At 34.7% G+C, this 18652-nt stretch overlaps 2 protein-coding genes across 2 annotated transcripts in view; both read left to right on the top strand.

The window, feature by feature from the left end:
* The window catches only part of LOC123543917 (uncharacterized), a 128959-nt gene extending 124701 nt beyond the window's left edge, over nucleotides 1-4258 (top strand). Inside the window, exon 7 of the mRNA XM_053527458.1 lies at nucleotides 3954-4258. Coding sequence (XP_053383433.1) covers nucleotides 3954-4258 — 305 coding nt within the window. The remainder of the gene's footprint in view (nucleotides 1-3953) is intronic.
* Nucleotides 4259-4924: 666 nt separating this feature from the next.
* On the top strand, nucleotides 4925-10853 carry LOC123541542 (uncharacterized). Its single transcript, XM_053526043.1, has 2 exons — nucleotides 4925-6544; nucleotides 8423-10853. The coding sequence occupies exon 1, from the start codon at nucleotides 5294-5296 to the stop codon at nucleotides 6353-6355; it is 1062 nt and encodes a 353-aa protein (XP_053382018.1). The 5' UTR covers nucleotides 4925-5293; the 3' UTR covers nucleotides 6356-6544; nucleotides 8423-10853.
* Nucleotides 10854-18652: the final 7799 nt, after the last annotated feature.

Here is an 18652-nt window from a genome sequence, read left to right as displayed (position 1 = left end):
TGTCCGTCCGTCATATTTTCTTTCGTACTTAACTCCTACACAGTTATGATCTAGTTAAATTGAAGCAACATGTATCTTGCAACACATCTTCTTTTTTCTTTCTCCATTCATTTGAAAGGAAGTTATTTTATTTTTAAGTTAAACCTACTTTTATTTTTTCGACAGGCATGTACAAGGACATGTGTCAAACACAAATGACATCATACTTGTTGCATCATTTATATCGGTGGCTTTTTTGTTCTTTCAGGGTTGCCAGCAGTCTTGAAAAGTCAGTGAAATTGGTTTCTTTTTCAAGGTCAGGGAATTTTAAAATTTGGTCAGTGAAAAATGAAAATCCTGGAAAGGCAGGGAAAAATGATTTCAAAGCTCGAAGAAGTTAATCATTTTAAACTTTTGTGGCTATGGCAGCCTTCAAGCATTAAATTTAAGTAATTAAAAACAAAGTTTAATGATGTAATACTGTATTATGCATTTAATTTGTTTAAAACCCCCATTTTTCTTTAAACACTGATTTTGCTTGAAGACTGAAGGCTTTGCAACCCTTGCCTCCAGAGCTAACTAACATTTTTTTGTTATTTTGTAGGAAAGTGACACATGAAGAGAGCCTACAAACTAACATTATTCTAATACACTTTTTTTGTTGTAGGTACTCCAGGTGTTTTCTGTTTGTTAAATAATATCATACATACACATCTAAGTACATTGTTGATGGCATGTATTATAAACAAGTTACTATTTCAGGCACTTCCCTACTAGCATGACAAACTAACCAACTAACCTTGTTATTATCAATGCTTTATTGTTATGCCACTAGGAAACTATTGAGAGATCTTGGGTTTTGAGAGAGATGTTTTGCCAATAGGATTCCAATAGTCTTGCTACTACAGTATTAGTCATGATGCTTTATTGTTTTTGCCACAGTGACTAGGACACTGTATATTAAGAGATCTTGGATTTTGAGAGTGATGCTTTGTCAATATAATTCCAATGGTCTTGCTATTAGTCATGGTGTTTTATTGTTTTTGCCTCTAGGAAACTGTATAATAACAGATCTTGGATTTTTGAGAATGATATTTTGCTAATACTAGCAGGGTTCCAATGGTCTTGTTATTAACCATACTTTATTGTTTTTACTATGAGGGAAGTGTACCTTAAAAGATGTTAGATTTTTGATAGTTACATGTCTTGCAAAGATGCGTTTGATATGTATCTCTTAATAATTAGGTTTCACTGACCAATAGTCACAATTATGTTTCATTGACTTGACCACCAAACAGTCATACAAGAAAGAAAACCATGTTTATTATCATTGTGTTTGATGTTTATGTTTAATATATTGGAAAATAAATACAAAACATTTGGAAAAAAAATAATAGGAGGATTGGACGGCTATAGGGGAGGTCAGGAGGCCATTTAAATGTTTGGCGGTTTTGGTCAGTGAAAAACATGAATTGGTCAGGGAAAAGTCAGGGAATTTTATTCACCCAGAATGCTGGCAACCCTGTCTTTTGATCCGTGTGCAGGTTGAATGCTCTCTAACAATTTTAGTTGATGTACTTCTCACATCCTTTCACTTCAGATGTATGAGGATAATTTTCCAGCGTCAGTATAAATGGCTTGTCAGTCAATAAGTAAAACTATTGCCCGAAGTACATTCAATATGTGTTTTATTAAATGATGTCAGAAGTTAATTTTGAGTTTTATTTTTATACTTCTGACTTTTACAGCAAGTTTTTTCAGGGGTGCGAGTCCAACTGTACCCTTACAGTGACAAATATTTGTCTTTATATACGATTTGATGTGTATTTTTGTGGATATTAGGTGTTTACCAGTATAAGTAGAAGTTTTTGTTTAACAGGCTGAAAAAGAACTGTGCCGACCAGCTATAGGGACCGGGGTCATAAAACCCCCTCCTACACACCCCGCCTTTTGAAAATTCTTAAAAACAGCGCTTCATTTCCTGCATTTTGGGCTATTTTAGGAGCATTTAAGAACACATTTTCCCCTGCAGTTTCATATATAGTACACCCCTTATTTTCATATTTGTATGCGCTCACTGTTTAATTTTGGAAAAATGATAAAATTAAATTTTCTTAGAGGTAAAGTTCCTTGTTTCTTAGAGATAATTAACATCGATATAAATAACGTTGGGGTCGTATAAAGCAGAAGCCACATACACTTTGAATGCTGTCATAATGTTGCAGAGCCCGCCCACTTAGCTCAGCAGGGAGAGCGTTGGTCTTCGGATCGCGGGGTCGCGAGTTCGATCCACGGATGGGGTGTATGTTCTCCGTGTAAATCTGACATTGTGTCTGAAATAATTTGTCCTCCACCTCTGGTAATTCATGTGGGGAGGTTTGCAGTTACTTGCGGAGAACAGGTTTGTGCTGGTATAGAATCCAGGATCACTGGTTAGGTTACATTGTAACTGCCCGTCGTTACATGACTGAAATACTGGAAAAACGGGGTAAATCCAAAACAAATTCAATGCTGACTTTTCGAAACATTTTCTTCTCCTCTTCTATCATTTTTAGAATATGGAAATGAATGGTTTTCCGGTGTACAACTATCTACCTTTTTACTGTCAGTAGTATGCACTTAGCTGTCATTGGTTACAATTATACTGGCAAGGAAAATGAGTTTTGACACTCTTGACCGAAACAAATTCAAACCAAATCAATTAAAGTTTGATTAAAATTGGTCTTTTGTCAAGTTCTACGATATTCAGCACCGCCGTGCGTGATGTTACTTCATTTCAGTTGATCAGTTTATTTTCGAGGCAAACATTTTTAACTTTTAAGTAAATACTTAGACACTTTATTGTCTGCAACCTGCATTTCTTCAATTTCTTCACGGAAAAAATATGGCATTACGATGAAAGAATGGACTATAACTTGTTTCTCACATAGATCCAGTGGGATAAATGGCCATTAATTCATTTATAAATTAGGGGTCAATAGTCATTTAAGAACAAAATAAGAAGTCAATCGCTAATTTTGTTAGGTCGCTTTCTTTCAGTATTAATCAAAACATAGACAACACTTTATTTCATCTCAAATCATATTACATGATGTATGAGCGAACAGTTGCTCTAAATACAATACAATTATACGTGACATGGTGTTATTAACTTCAATTCTAAAATATGCTAGGAAGTAGAATTACATTTTCACTGACTGGACTGTTTTGGGGTAAAAGGCACATCCACATTACAGCAAATAAGTATTTTACAGTACTGCGAATGTGTCTCCAGCCCCATCCCAGTCCTACACGCAAAACAAATACCATTTTTATGATTATGATCTTTCTGGAGCATTTCGGCAGTGGGAAAGGGAAACTATAACTTTTGAAACAGGCTATATTTAACTAAGGTATTTTGTTTACTAATATAGAATACACTGGTCACGTGACAATGTGTATTGACTCATCACTGGGTCAAAGCTATTAAACGTGTGAATGACTACACATGGGCGTGTTTATCGGCTCGTTCTCACAATGATTGGTTCTCTTGGTAAAAGTATGTGCACTGCCAGTGGAAAGGTGACCTGGTATTTGTTTTGTTAGAAAAAAAGGATTATAATAATATTCAATCATTGTGGATTAATAATAATACATATAGGAGTATCATTGGAAGTCAAAAGATGCATTAGTAAGTTGATTAGAAACATTATTATGTTCATTATTTTAAATACTTTGTAACAAACGTACAAAGCACATGGGCGACTTTCAGCTCAAAGAGCTAGTGCAGACATGTGCTTAAAAATAGCATTTCAGTCGGCATGTGCTTTGTCTGAATTAAATTACTTAATTACAGTTAACAGTTGCAGGATATGTGCGAAATAACGCGGTCCTGTCCAACAGATTACACTGTTCATAATGATAATATAGTGACGGGCTATGTTGGCTTGAACTTTTGCACTGAAATGTTTGACGTCTTTTTCCTTATATTTCAGAGCTGAAAGACGATTTGGCTACCTTCTACAAAACAAGATACAGTACAATACCACTGTCACCGCTAGTCGAGGGACACGACACTCCCCTTGTAGATTTTTACATTTTGCCTGAAATGAATATCATTGAAAAGCAGGACAAAAAGCCAGCTGGGGAAGAGACTAAAACGCCAGTCAAATCGTTGTCGGACGTATTCCAGTCTGAAAACAGTTCTGAAATATATTTAACCGCTGATGCTGGATTTGGAAAATCTGCATTTTCAAAATATCTGGCTGTCACATGGTGCCAGGCTCATCGTCCCGAATGAAATACAAAAAGTACTTCTCAGAAGATTCGATAACTGCCATGGTGATTTGAGTTTTGTTTCTTGTGTTATTAAAGGGATTCTTCTGATGATTGCAGTATTGATGATTTGATAATGAATCAAATTATACAAAATTTGTCACAGTCTTCAAAAATGACATTAGATTCTATACAGCGTATTTTGACCGGGAAAGATCTTTAATTATTTTGGATGCTTTAGATGAATGGGTTCATCCTGAAAAGAAATGTACAAAAAGTGCCAAAAATAATCCCTCATCGTAATGCTCGTGAAAAGTGTGTAATCCTTACAACAACAAGACCTTGGAAATTAGGTTTTGTTAAATCTTAAAAATAGTGAAATAGATAAGAAAGTGGAACTAGTAAAACTAACCTCCGAGTCAGCACAGACATTAGTGGAAAGAGCGATTTCAAAAAAAAGAATCTCGATGTTGCTGAAGCTAATATCCTGGCCAAACAATTAAATAAAAAAATCAAAGAAAATAAACTCGAGGAAATGGAATCCGTCCCCCTTCTTTCGATGTATCTCATTAGTTTATGGTGTGAAGACATTCCACTAGGACAGTCAAAGTGTGGACTATATTTCAAGCATTATTGAACTCCTGCTGTCAAGAACTTTAAGCAAACATCCGGAAATGGAACCAACGGCGAACCCTCCCAGAGTGATATCCCACAATGCTTCAGTGAACATGAACATTGTAATCAATACTGCACGTATCTGAAAGCTTTAGGTAAATTGGCATATGAAACTTTATTCAGTGAAACAAAGGAGAACACTCTTGTTTTTTACAAGGCAGTTGCAGAGAAGTATCTCTCACCAAATGATTTGAAATTAAGTCTAAACTCGGGAATATTAACACAAAGTACAGGAAAGACACTACTCAAACAAATTACTAAAGTTTCGTTTTCGCACAAAACAATACAAGAATTTTTGTGTGCATTGTACATTAGCTGCCAAGATGAAAATGATGTCAAAAACATTGTTCTAAACAAATGCAAAAGTTTGCAAAGTATTCTTGACATGTCGACAGTGCTTGTTTTCATCAGCGGAATGGTGAATGCAGAAATCATTTCTTCAATATCACAGGAATTTCTTTCTGTTATCAGTGAAGATTACAGAACGAGCGAATACAGATCCACGACTGATTGCGACTGTGACCCTCTGGAAGACATACAAGGCATGTACATTTCTTGTATGAAAGAAAACACGAGCGATAAGGAACTCAAACTTTTCTGTCAAGACTTTTTCTTTAGAGGAGATTGTGAAGAAGAAAAATACTTTTCATATTTAGCACGGCTCGCGGTACAAAATAAAAATAACATGGCGTCAATAAATATCAACACAAACAGTGGTCGTAGTTTACGTGAAATTATTGATTGTTGTGAATTGCACGAACTGTTCCAGATCAATAAAATATTCTACTACGGTAAAGGAGAAAACGCACAGCTTCCTGTACTGTTGGACAAGTCGTCGAAATGTGTCACTGTTAAATCGTCTGGTCTACGTGGTTCTTGGAGCCGTGAAATGTTGGAAACATTACAGAATAATTTTCTGTTACAAGCAATTCATATCTACAATTTCAAGATGAGCCACGATGTACTGAATGATTTTCTGAATTATATTATAAACAGAAAAACAATGACGGAGATTATATTGTGGCACTTAGACTGTACCAAGCACGAGCTTTCGTGTACTTTCAGTTTAGATTTTAGTCAGCATTCAGATCTAAGGAAGTTAGAATTGTACTTTATACCTGAAGTGTCACAATTGAAAGTTAATAGTCAAGTGAAACACGTGGAGTTGGGGGATATCAATTTAGGTGAAAGGTCGCTGCCTCCTGAAATGGCGAATATTGAAAGTGTTTATTTGTATAAGGTAAACATGTCTGCTTCAACATTGCGTGATCTCGTTAAGGTAGTGGAGAAACTTTCACACAAAGTCACAGTAACAATAGACGGGAGCTGTAAGATAGAACCGGAAACAGAGTTTGAACACGTTAAACAATATATACACTCATCTCAGAATTTCCGAGTTACGAAGTATTGGTGGAAGTTTGTGTTTGAAACAAAAGTTGAAAGTTAAGTTACTAAATAAACTCAGACTCAAAGTGTAAACATTTTGTAAACATTCCATTTAAAATATATTACACACAGTTAGACATATGACATATATTTGTGTATATAAATACACGTGTGTTAAAATAGTGACAACAAAATTTTTGGAAATGGGGGAAAAAAATGGATGTTCCTATATACGAGGATTAATACACAAGTAAGTTATTTTATTTGCTTTTATTTATTATATTCTAAAGTTAATTTAATAGTTTTAACAGTTTTATAGAATTGAGCCCCGTCATGTAGAAAGGGGCCATCTTTGTGAAAAATGTTTCTTTGAGAACAGAATTCCTTCATCGAGCTATGCCATCAAATTGACCATAGTTATTTTTTTTACATTTTGAGAAATGCAGTATATTAAAAGTTTTATAAGCCTCTAACCTCCTCCACTCCCGCACCATAACGTGCCTGCATCTACTAGTCGGACCGTTCGTCCGTCCGTCCGTCTGTCCGTCCCTTTCCTATTAAGAACAAAAGAAAACTACACGCTAACTAAAAAGAGTTTGGTCAACAGACGTCAGACTACATAGGATAATTGTCTATGGTCAGTTAATGACCCCCGTCATTTTAAGGGCCAAAAGGTCAAAGGTCAAGGTCACAATGACCTCGAGACTGAAGACTATTTTAGGTCGATAACTGAAAAATATTTTGGCCTACAGAAGTCAGACTTAATAAGAAGATTGATTGTGGTCAGTAAATAACTTCTTGCATATTTTATATTTTTCATGCAAATCATGTATAATTACCATCATGGAAACACAAAAGAATACATGTTGTACAGTTATTTTGTGGTGCCTCTTTAAGTAATTTTGTAGACTAAGGAGACCCTTAAACAGTAAATTTAGTGACTAATATTTAAAGTCCTATAAGGCTTAAAATTTCATATTGATATCAGATGCAACAGCTGTACAAATAGATGATATACATAATTATATGGTTTAGAAAAATGCTACTTTGAATTCTGCACATGAACTTTGACAGTAAGAGCTATAAAGGGAGGTAATAAAAAAGAATGGAATGAATAAAACATTCTGTTATTGCATCAATATTCAGACCTTTGACAAGTATTGGAGAAAACAATTAAAGGAAATAGGATTTAACAATAAATTGATATATTTTATGTTCATAATGATACATGTGGCTGCCAAATTTAAAAAAAAAAGAAAAAAAAACAACAAAAAACATTATGAGCCGTTGAAAAACGTAAAAATTGAATGTTGAACGTCAAATGTCTGGATAGCTCGATATTCCGCGAAGTTTTAATGTCGAATTTCAAACGTTCATCTGGCTCGAAATTTAAAAATATGCCAGCAAATTTATGTTTCGTATGTCGATCTATGTCGACGTAATATTGCCCACATATTGTATGTTATATTTCAACGTTCTAAAACATGTCCGTGAATTTGAATATCTTATGTCGATTTATGTGTACGTAATATTGCCCACATATTGTATGTTACATTTCAACGCTCTTAAACATGTCCGTGGATTTGAATATCTTTTGTCGATTTATGTCGACGTAAAGATTGTCCACATATACGGATGATGTATGTTATATTTCAACGTCTTAAACATGTCCGTGGATTTGAATATCTTATGTCGATTTATGTGTACGTAATATTGCCCACATATTGTATGTTATATTTCAACGCTCTTAAACATGTCCGTGGATTTGAATATCTTTTGTCGATTTATGTCGACGAAAGATTGCCCACATATACGGATGTTGTATGTTATATTTCAACGTTCTTAAACATGTCCGTGGATTTGAATATCTTATGCCGATTTATAAATGTCGATTTAAAATATTGCCGACATATACGGATGTTGTATGTTATATTTCAACGTGCTTAAACATGTCCGTGGATTTGAATGTCTTATGCGAGCTATGCTTAAACTTGTCTAATGCTTTTGTGAAGCAATGCAAGCTATATTTTGAAATTGATTATGATCTTTACATTGTTACATATACGCAGCAAGACGATAGTAAATTGTATTAAAAACGTTAATTATATAATTTCAATGTCTTTTTCAGGTCCAGTTTTCCTCTATACTTCAGTTAAATGATCGACGCCAACACCCCAAAACCATAGACGTACTTCCTGTATCAAGGCTACGTATACATCACCATATTATACGTGAATTTACAAATTGTCGCAATGCTTCTAGAACTTCCGGTGGCTTGAATACACACACCATAACATACTTGGCATGACCTCTTGTTTCCGGCCATTGGACAACAAAAACTTGCAGGAGTATAACCGTATTATACCGAGAGGTCTGTGAGAAAAACTGCTTTCAATTATTACTTTTCATTACCAGAGACAAATCATATTGTTTTACTTAAATTAGTTGGTAAAGAAATGTCTTATTTTTACTTGTCGCAAATCGCTTTTGGATTAAAGTTTTGTACAAATGTGTGTACGTAAGTTAGTATTATGTGAAAGAGTTTCAAATAGTCACGCGCACTGTCAGAAGTCAACATTTTTTTTTAAAAAAGCTTGATAATTGCTAACAATGTTTGTTATTTTAGGACATTTAGTTTTAAAATGTCTGGAAATGGCCGTTTTATGGAATACACAATGTACAATAAAATTTGCTATGTTTGACATACCACGGCGAGGAAAAATGATTTTGTTTGAATTGTTTAAATATTAAATGTATTTTGTTCTAAGAAACAAATATATTGTGAGGCATGTTTTTTATGTCGTTTCCAAAATAAGTATTTGTTTGCATAGTCCCTAGCCATATACAAAAACATCTAATATTTTCAAGTTGGAGTCCTCTAAAAAGGGATGTTATATGTACTCTCTGTAGAAAATTAATTGTTTCTGGCGGACGGCATTCATAATTTCACAAGTAAGAACATATGACCGTTACAATATCAATTATGTATAAACGAAGACCTTGTAGAGTACGTAGCGGACTTTTCATAATTTTGATAAAAAAGTTAAAACTAGGAATTATTTTTATGCCCCCGGCATCTACTGATGCGGGAGGCATATAGTGATCGTCCTGTCCGTTCGTCCGTTTGTCCGTCCGTACGAGGTTAACCAAATGGGACCGTTTCGTGTAGCATCACTAGAATGACTTGATACTAATGCAGATGTAACCTGTGAACACTCCTCATCTTCAGACATCCCCTGACCTCAGTTTGCAGGCCTTTTTTTCATCAATTTGGGAATGCCACCGGCACCGGTGGAATTGGGAAAATGCTCTCGGAAATTGTCTTAATTGGGGCAATTTGCAAATTACCAAAATCTACATTTATAAATGTGTTTTTGTGTGAAATATTAATGAATTGCATTTCAGTAATTGTTCAACAGTATTATAATTTACCTAAATATACATACAAATCAGCAAAACTATCTTAAAACAGCAAAAACCCTAAAAGGTATAATCATTTGGGAATTTTAAATTCAACTTTGGGAAAAAAACATACTTTTTTGCATTGGGATTACCTCCTTTTACAGGAGGTAGATTTATAGTGGAAAAAAGCCCTGGTTTGACCTTGACCTTGACCTCATTTTGGACTTAGGTTGCTTTATATGGGCCATCTCTTGGTTAACCAAATGCGACCGTTTCGTCTAGCATCAATGCCGCTTACAACAATGAATTGATACTAATACAGATGTAACCTGTGACCATTCCTCATCTTCGAATATAACCTGACCTCATTTTGACCTTGTCCTCATTTTGGACTTAGGTTGCTTTATATGGGCCATCTCTTGGCACCGTTTCATCTAGCATTATTAATACCGCTTTCAACAATGAATTGATACTAGTACATATTAAACCTGTGACCATTCCTCATCTTCAAACATTACCTGACCTCAGTGTGACCTTGACCTCGTTTTGGACTTAGGTTGGTTTGTATCGACAAGGATGCCACCGGGGGCATCAAGCGTTTATTGAACGCAGCTCCTTGATGTTTCATATGATTGTGAAAAAAGTCTGATTTGATTTGATTTGATTAAACAATAGATGAAAACTTCCCTACGTGAAGAATACTTGTATGGTTAAATTATTGGAGTTACTTACTGAATGGAATGCTAATTTTATATCTCTAATTAAAATTGTTTAAAGTTTCACTTAGTACATGTATTTCTACATTTAAATGAATAGATGTTGCAACAAAAAAAAATACATTTTCACCAACAAAAGTTGGATTTACTAGAAAAAGGGACTACGGACTATATGATAAACAGGACTTGGGTATTATCAGCTTACATATATTATTGTAACATTATATATACTAGTAGGTCTATTTTTAAGGAAGATATTTGTTTGCTATGTGAATTATAGCAGTTGCCTTGTGTATATACAGTTGATAGACTATGGTAGATATATTGTCTGAAGTTATAGCTATTTTGTATTATATATGAACTTTTTTGAGTTTTACTAGTTATTTTTATTGTTTGTTTATGAGAAGAATACATATTAATAGTATATAACTGTGGTTTTGATCTAAACTTTGGTATTAGTATTTGCACATCTGAGAGCATAAAATGCTTAAAGTGAGCTATTGCGAGCGTCCAATTTCCGTTCTCGTCTGGTGTCAACAACTTAAGGAACTATTTTAATGAAACTTCAAAATGTTGACCTTGATGAAACAAGATTTCCACTATTTCAAGTAAGTCATAAAAATATGTAGAAATAATTGAAAACATAATTAAATTTCCAGATGCTCCATTTTTAGCCCACCATCATCAGATGGTGGGCTATTCAAATCACTCTGCGTCCGTGGTCCGTCGTCCTCCGTCCGTCCGTCAGTCCGTCCTTCCATTAACAATGTCTCGTTATCGCATCTCCTCAGAAACAACCAGGGGGATTTTGACCAAACTTTGTCAGAATGATGTATTGGTACCCTAGTTGTGTCCCCCTGAAAATCAGACTGGTTCAATATTTTTTAGTAAGTTATGGCCCTTTGTTTATTTCTATAATTCACATAGATTTATATAGGGAAAAACTTTGAAAATCTTCTTGCCCCAAACCACAGAGCCTAGGGCTTTGATATTTGGTATGAAGCATCATCTAGACATCCTCTACCAAGATGATTCAAATTATTTCCCTGGGGTCTAATATGGCCCCGCCCGGGGTTCACATGGTTTGTATAGACATATATAGGGAAAAACTTTGAAAAACCTCTTGTCCAAAACCACAGGGCCTAGGGCTATGATATTTTGTATGTGACATCATCTAGTCGTCTTCTACTAAGAGTGTTCAAATTATCCCCCTTGGGTCAAATATGCCCCCACCCTGGGGGTCACATGGTTTACATAGACTTATATAGGGAAAAACTTTGAAAATCTTCTTGTCCAAACCACAAAGCCTAGGGCTTTGATATTTGTAATGTAGCATCGTCTAGTGGTTCTCTACCAAGTTTGTTAAAATTATCCCCCTAGGGTCAAATATGGCCCCGCCCTGGGGGTCACATGGTTCATATAGACTTATATAAGGAAAAGCTTTTAAAAACTTCTTGTCAATAACCTACAACATTCAAATTTGGACCACATGTATGGTTTTGAGTGGCAAGATGAACCTTGATATGAGTTGATCTTGATTTTGACCTAGTGACCTACTTTCACATTTCTGTAGCTACAACCTTCAGATTTGAACCACATGCACAGTTTAGTGCACTGGAAAAAAAACTTTGACCTTGAAATTGACCTAGTGACCTACTTTCACATTTTTGAAGGTACAGGCTTCAAATTTGAACCACATGCATAATTTCGTGTTCCGAAATGAAATTTGACCTTGATTTTGACCCAGTGACCTACTTTCACATTTCTCAAGCTACAGCCTTCAGATTTGGACCACATGCATGGTTTTATGTAGCGAAACAAACTTTGACCTTTACATTGACCTAGTGACCTTCTTTCACTTTTTTGAAGGTACAGGCTTCAAATTTGGACCACATGAATAGTTCTGTATTCTGAAATAAAATTTGACCTTGATTTTGACCTAGTGGCCTACCTTCACATTTCTGTAGCTACCGCGTTCAAATTTGGACCACATGCATGGTTTTGTGTACTGAAACAAACTTTGACCTTTACATTGACCTAGTGACCTACTTTCACATTTTTGAAGGTACAGGCTTCAAATTTGGACCACATGCATAGTTTTGTATTCCGAAATAAAATTTGACCTTGATTTTGACCTAGTGACCTACTTTCACATTTCTCAAGCTACAGCCTTCAAATTTTGACCACTTGCTTAGTTTTGTGAACTGAAATGAACTTTGACCTGAAGATTGACCTAGTGACCTACTTTCAGATTTCTCAAATTACAGTCTTCAAACTTGATGCACATGCATAGTTTAGTGTACAAAGAACTTTGTCCTTGAAATTGATCTAGTGACCTATTTTCACATTTCTCAAGCTACAGCTTTCGAATTTAGAACACATGCACAGTGGTGTGTACGGAAATGAAATTTGACCTTGAGCTAGTCAAGAAGTCTTGAAATTTGGAACACACAAAAATGGCACATTGGTGGGCGCCAAGATCACTCTGTGATCTCTTGTCTATTTTTCATTCATTTACGTTTCCAGAATGTTTACATCTACAATATTTAGGTCTTTGAAACCTGATCATTTCAGTTCAAACACTTTGTCACTAGGTCAAATCATAGATATACCAAATTAGTACGTTTTCTACCGGATTTTCATAGCACTTTGCGAGAAAATTTGTTCTATGTAATGTAGGTTATCTTCAAATTGGGTTACCTTACGTCTTAAAGTTCCATAAGGCTTTTAGTTCACCTGAACAATGCTCAGGTGAGCTTTTGTGATCGCTTGATGTCCGGCGTCTGTCTGTCTGTCTGTCGTCTGCCTGTCTGTCAACACTTAGCTTGTGTATGCGATAGAGGCTGTATTTTTCAGTTGATCTTCATGGAATTTAGTCAGAATAATTGCCTTGATAAAATCTAGGTCGAGCTCGAATATGGGTCATCTGGGGTCAAAAACTAGGTCACTAGTTTAATTCAAACAAAAACCTTGTGTATGCGATAGAGGCTGTATGTTTAAACTGATCTTCATGAAATTTAGTCGGAATGATTGCCTTGGTGAACTCAGATTCGAGTTTAAAAATGGGTCTTTTGTGATCAATAAGTAGGTCACTAGGTCAAATCAAAGAAAAACTTCGTGAATGCGATAGAAGCTATATTTTTCTTCAATTTGGTCATATTGCGTTCATAAAATCTAGGTTGAGTTCGAATATGGGTCATCTGGGATTAAAAAGTAGGTCCCTAGGTCAAATCAAAGAAAACCCTTGTGTATGCAATAGAGGCTATATTTTTCAGCTGAACTTCATGAAATTTGGTCAAGGTTGAATATGGGTCATGTGAGGTCAAAAAGTAGGTCACTAGGTCGTATCAATGTAAATACATTTTTAAACTCAAGAGACCACATTTTTGGTCCAGTCCTTATGAAAATTGGCCAGAGTATTTGTTTCCATGAAATAACTAGGGCAAACATGTTTACACTGTTATGAAATGTTTCTCAGGTGAGCGACCAAGGACCATCTTGGCCCTCTTGTTAATTTTATAAATAAAGCAGCTGTCAATTTAGATATTATGCATAATTAAATGGTTAGAATGGCTCCTCTTTCAATATTGCACATGAATTTACACAGTTTGGACAATAAAGGGAGGTTGGGGCGGTGTGCAATCTTAAATGATGGATTAAATAACATTTTCCACGATGTTAATTGATATTCAAACCTTTCGCAAGAATATAAAAACACAATTATTGAAACAGGATTTAATAAGAAATAGACATAATAGGTGGTCAGAATGGAAAATGCGGCACATAACACATATTATGAGTCTTTTAATTGTGAAACGGGTCAAACAATGTTTTCTAAATGAACATGATTATTCTTTGTCAAGGTCTCTGTGTCTGAAAAATATAGGTCGATTTCAGAAATTTGGTTACTTAAGGTCTTATACCAGGCCGAAGGTCTAAAACTAGGACTTTAGGTCAAATTATAAAAAGAAAACACTTTTAACGCACGCTCTAGAGGAAGTGTAGAGTATTGTAAGAAATTAAAAAACCATACTTTTTCCTTGCTCACCTTTAGGATTATTTCCCTTTAAAGCCTAATACCTTGTTTTCCAAATTAATAAGATTCTTCAAAAGACATAGCTGGTAGAGGGCGTTGTCACTTTTCCCCCTGTTTATACGTAGACCTATGCAAGAACATTCTTAAATATTTTCTTATCTAAAACCTCAGCCCTTGGAATATAACTTTTGTTGTGGGTCCCGTCTCCGTATGTTTTAATTTTGCCCTTTGATTTAAAACTGGCACCTCCCTAAGATTCACTTGTGCAAAAGTGTAAGAGGCCATTAAACCTGCCCTTCTCGCTTGAATATTGTCCTTACCAATTATAGATCATTGATGTATATTTAATCAGGTTTTATCTTAAACTTGTAAATCAAGTCTTCTGCGCATCTAGTACTACTTTTTTGTTGCAAAAATTTCTATGGTCATATTTTACACATATTGTCGAACACTTGTTATATTCCGTAGTATGACCAATGACATCACAGTAATTAAGCGGAAAAAGTGCCTACATATTTTGGAATTCATGTTATCTCGGGAAGGAACTTGGGCGCTGCATTAGGGACGTTTCACGCATTTTGTATTATAGTGCGTGATTAGGAATATTTTGCGTTTAAATGTCAAAGGTCTAGGTCACATTGACTCAGAGAATGAAAAACAATTATGTAAGTTATAAATTGTAACAGCTACTGGCTTTTCTAATTACATAAGGATATTGTAGATCTGAGGAAATTGGGCATTGGTTTTAGGATCAGTGACTCAAAGGTCAAGGTTGCAGGGACCTGACATAATTTCTGGAAGTCATTACTTCTTGAACAGGGAAACTAAAACAGCTTTAGTTTTCTCACTTTTCTTGATCACGAGGAACCTCTTGAAGAGGTCAATTTTCTATTTTTTGTATGGTCAGTAGGTTAAAGATGAGGGTCATGGTGGCCGGAACCGGCTACCTAGTCACTGCCTATTGATAATTTGTTAAATATTGTATTCCATATAGTGACCTAAATATTTTGTACATGTATGCACGATGTCTGTATTATATTGTTTTATCTGTTCAGGGATTTAAAGGACATTTAAATAACAGACGCCGATTTAAATTATTTCTTAAATGACAAAAAATTCAAGCATTTTAGAAAGGGGGGGTCCCAGTTAGGTGTCTGCGCAAAATGTTTTTTGATTTTATTTATACTTTGTGGTAATATACCTATATGTATTAAGTTTCATTAACAAGTATTGTTGTTACTAGTTTTGACTTACTTTTATAGATATTCACATTTAAAGTGGGTGGGGTAATCTGACATGTGACCAGCCAGGAACACAATTTTTGTTATTTTTTTAAAAATGGTTCTAACTTTTTACCTGAAACTTTCATGATAAAATAACTATGCAATGGACATTCACACAACATGTTGCATTTTAAATTGTACTGAATACTTTTTTCATTACAGAGCCACAAAGTGGTCTAATCAAATTTACTGATTTTCAATGGACAAACTTTACCAAAAAGCTAAAAACATTTTCATAGTTGAGATATTAAGGTGTTATTTTCAGCAGATATTGTAAACTAAATAAACATTAAAATGACAGTATATCAGTATACTCTGATTAATATTGGTAGAGTGGTACACTCTCAAACTGGGAAAAAGTGGGTGGGGTAAATAAATATTCGAAGCCACACTACAAAAATTGTGCAGTTGTTAAGAAATGGCCTCAGATTGTCTATTACTATCTTAATTTTATTAAATACAGCATTGATTGATAAATTTTAACAAAAAATTCCCATTTTATACATGTGTGTCATGGAAAAAGCATGGACCTTGAACATGACATGTAGACAAACCAAATTAACCCTGAAAGCTCAAAGTATTTAACAAAATGCTTTGCCTGAGGCTGTATACTTTGAGGAAAGCTATTGTTTAAATTAACATTAAATTTTCTGCATTGATTTTTCCATGGCACACATGTATAAAGTCTTATTAAAGTGATAAAAAAATTGTTAAAATTGATCAACCAAGTCTGTATTTAATAAAACTAGAATGTGTCTGTAGGACACAGGGTGTGTCCCCCTCCCCACCCCCCTACCCCTCGCATGGTACATTTGTCACAAATAAGGGGAAATAATTCAAATGTTTGCAGTCTTAATGGGGTATAGCCTCAAAAAACTATGAAAAGGATTCATTATTCTATACCATATACTTTATGAGCATCACAAACAAAAAAACACACAATTTTAGCTATTTCAAGGGCCATAACTCTGTAATAAATGCTAAAATTCTCAAGAAGTGCCATGTGTGCAAAAGTCACATTATGATAAAGACTCAAGCAAGGTTTCATGAATTTACATTTAAATACTTCTGAGTAAGGCACCGAGAATACTTCTGAGTAAGGCACATAATTAGGTAAAAATGTGCATTTATCAGTTACTATTTCAGGGGCCATAACTCTGGAAATAGGGGGCAAACCCAGATAAAAATAGTATATGCGCAAGTTCATATCATGATAAACACTCATCAATTTATATCAAATACTTTTTGAGCTAGGCATGTCACAAGGTGAAAATGTGCATTTTTGACTATTTCAGGGACCATAACTCTAGAAATAGGGCACGGACCCAGATTAAAAATAGGAGATGCGCAAGTTCATATCATGATTAAGACTAATGCAAGGTTTCATGAATCTATATCAAATACTTTTTGAGCTAGGCGTGTCACTAGGTGAAAATGTGCATTTTTTTACTATTTCAGGGGCCATAACTCTAGAAATAGTGGCGGGGCCAGACGAAAAATAGAAAATATGCAAGTTCATATCATGATAAAGACTCATGCAAGATTTCATCAATTTATATCGAATACTTTTGAAGCCAGGCGTGTCACAAGGTGAAAATGTGCATTTTTTACTATTCCAGGGGCAGTAACTCTAAAATTAGGGGGCGGAGCCAGACGAAAAATAGAAGGTGTGCAAGTTCATATCATGATAAAGACTCTTGCAAGGTTTCATCAATTTATATCAAATACTTCTTGATCTAAGCGCGTCACGAACTTCGGACGGACGCACAGACGGATTGACGGACGGACGCACGGACAAATGCAAATCTATATGCCCCCACCACTCATGGTGGCACAATTAAGATAGTAATAGACAATCTGAGGCCATTTCGTAACAACTGCACAATTTTTGTAGTGTTGCTTCGAATATTTATTTACCCCACCCACTTTTTCCCAGTTTGAGAGTGTACCACTCTACCAATATTAATCAGAATATACTGATATACTGTCATTTTAATGTTTATTTAGTTTACAATATCTGCTGAAAATAACACCTTAATATCTCAACTAATGAAAAATGTTTTAGCTTTTTGGTAAAGTTTGTCCATTGAAAATCAGTAAATTTGATTAGACCACTTTGTGGCTCTGTGATTAAAAAAGTATTCAGTACAATTTAAAATGCAACATGTTGTGTGAATGTCCATTGCATAGTTATTTTATCATGAAAGTTTCAGGTAAAAAGTTAGAACTATTTCTAAAAGAATAACAGAAATTGTGTTCCTGGCTGGTCACATGTCAGATTACCCCACCCACTTTAAATGTGAATATCTATAGAAGTAAGTAAAAACTGGTAACAATAACACTTGTTAATGAAACTTAATACATGTAGATATATTACCACAAAATATTTATAAAATCAAAAAACATTTTGCGCAGACACCTAACTGGGACCCCCCCTTTACTAAATAAATTTTCATTTAGAGTAAACGCTACCTTAATGATATGACTTGTCCTGCTCCTTGCAGGTCAAAGGTTTATATTATCTGTTTTGTATAGATCTGCTTTCTTCTCGTCCTGTGACGTTGTACTATATATAATATTTCAGCAGATTTACTTCCCTTTGAAAAGACTGGACTTATTAAAAAAAGATGTTTGCTCGTATTATAAATATTAAAACACGAGTTTTTTATTTTTGGTTTTGTAGTTGTTATTTCTCTACTATTTTAAACACTTAATTCAAAAAGAAAATAGCATGTAGGACTGATTACATTAAACCGGAAGTGAGTACTCAGTGTAACATGTGAAGTAATCCAAAATGTAGTTCCTTGCTGTTTATGGAATCTGGTATAATGAGTCATATGAGGATGTGACATTGATATTTTGTATTAGTTTTATTGCTTATTGTATTGCAAAAATATCCAGAGCATTTTCATTGTGAATTT

Source organism: Mercenaria mercenaria, chromosome 16 (genome assembly GCF_021730395.1).
Source record: "Mercenaria mercenaria strain notata chromosome 16, MADL_Memer_1, whole genome shotgun sequence".
Classification (NCBI taxonomy): domain Eukaryota; kingdom Metazoa; phylum Mollusca; class Bivalvia; order Venerida; family Veneridae; genus Mercenaria; species Mercenaria mercenaria.
Note: the sequence above shows the minus strand (reverse complement) of the source record. Positions and strands in the feature narration are given on the sequence as shown.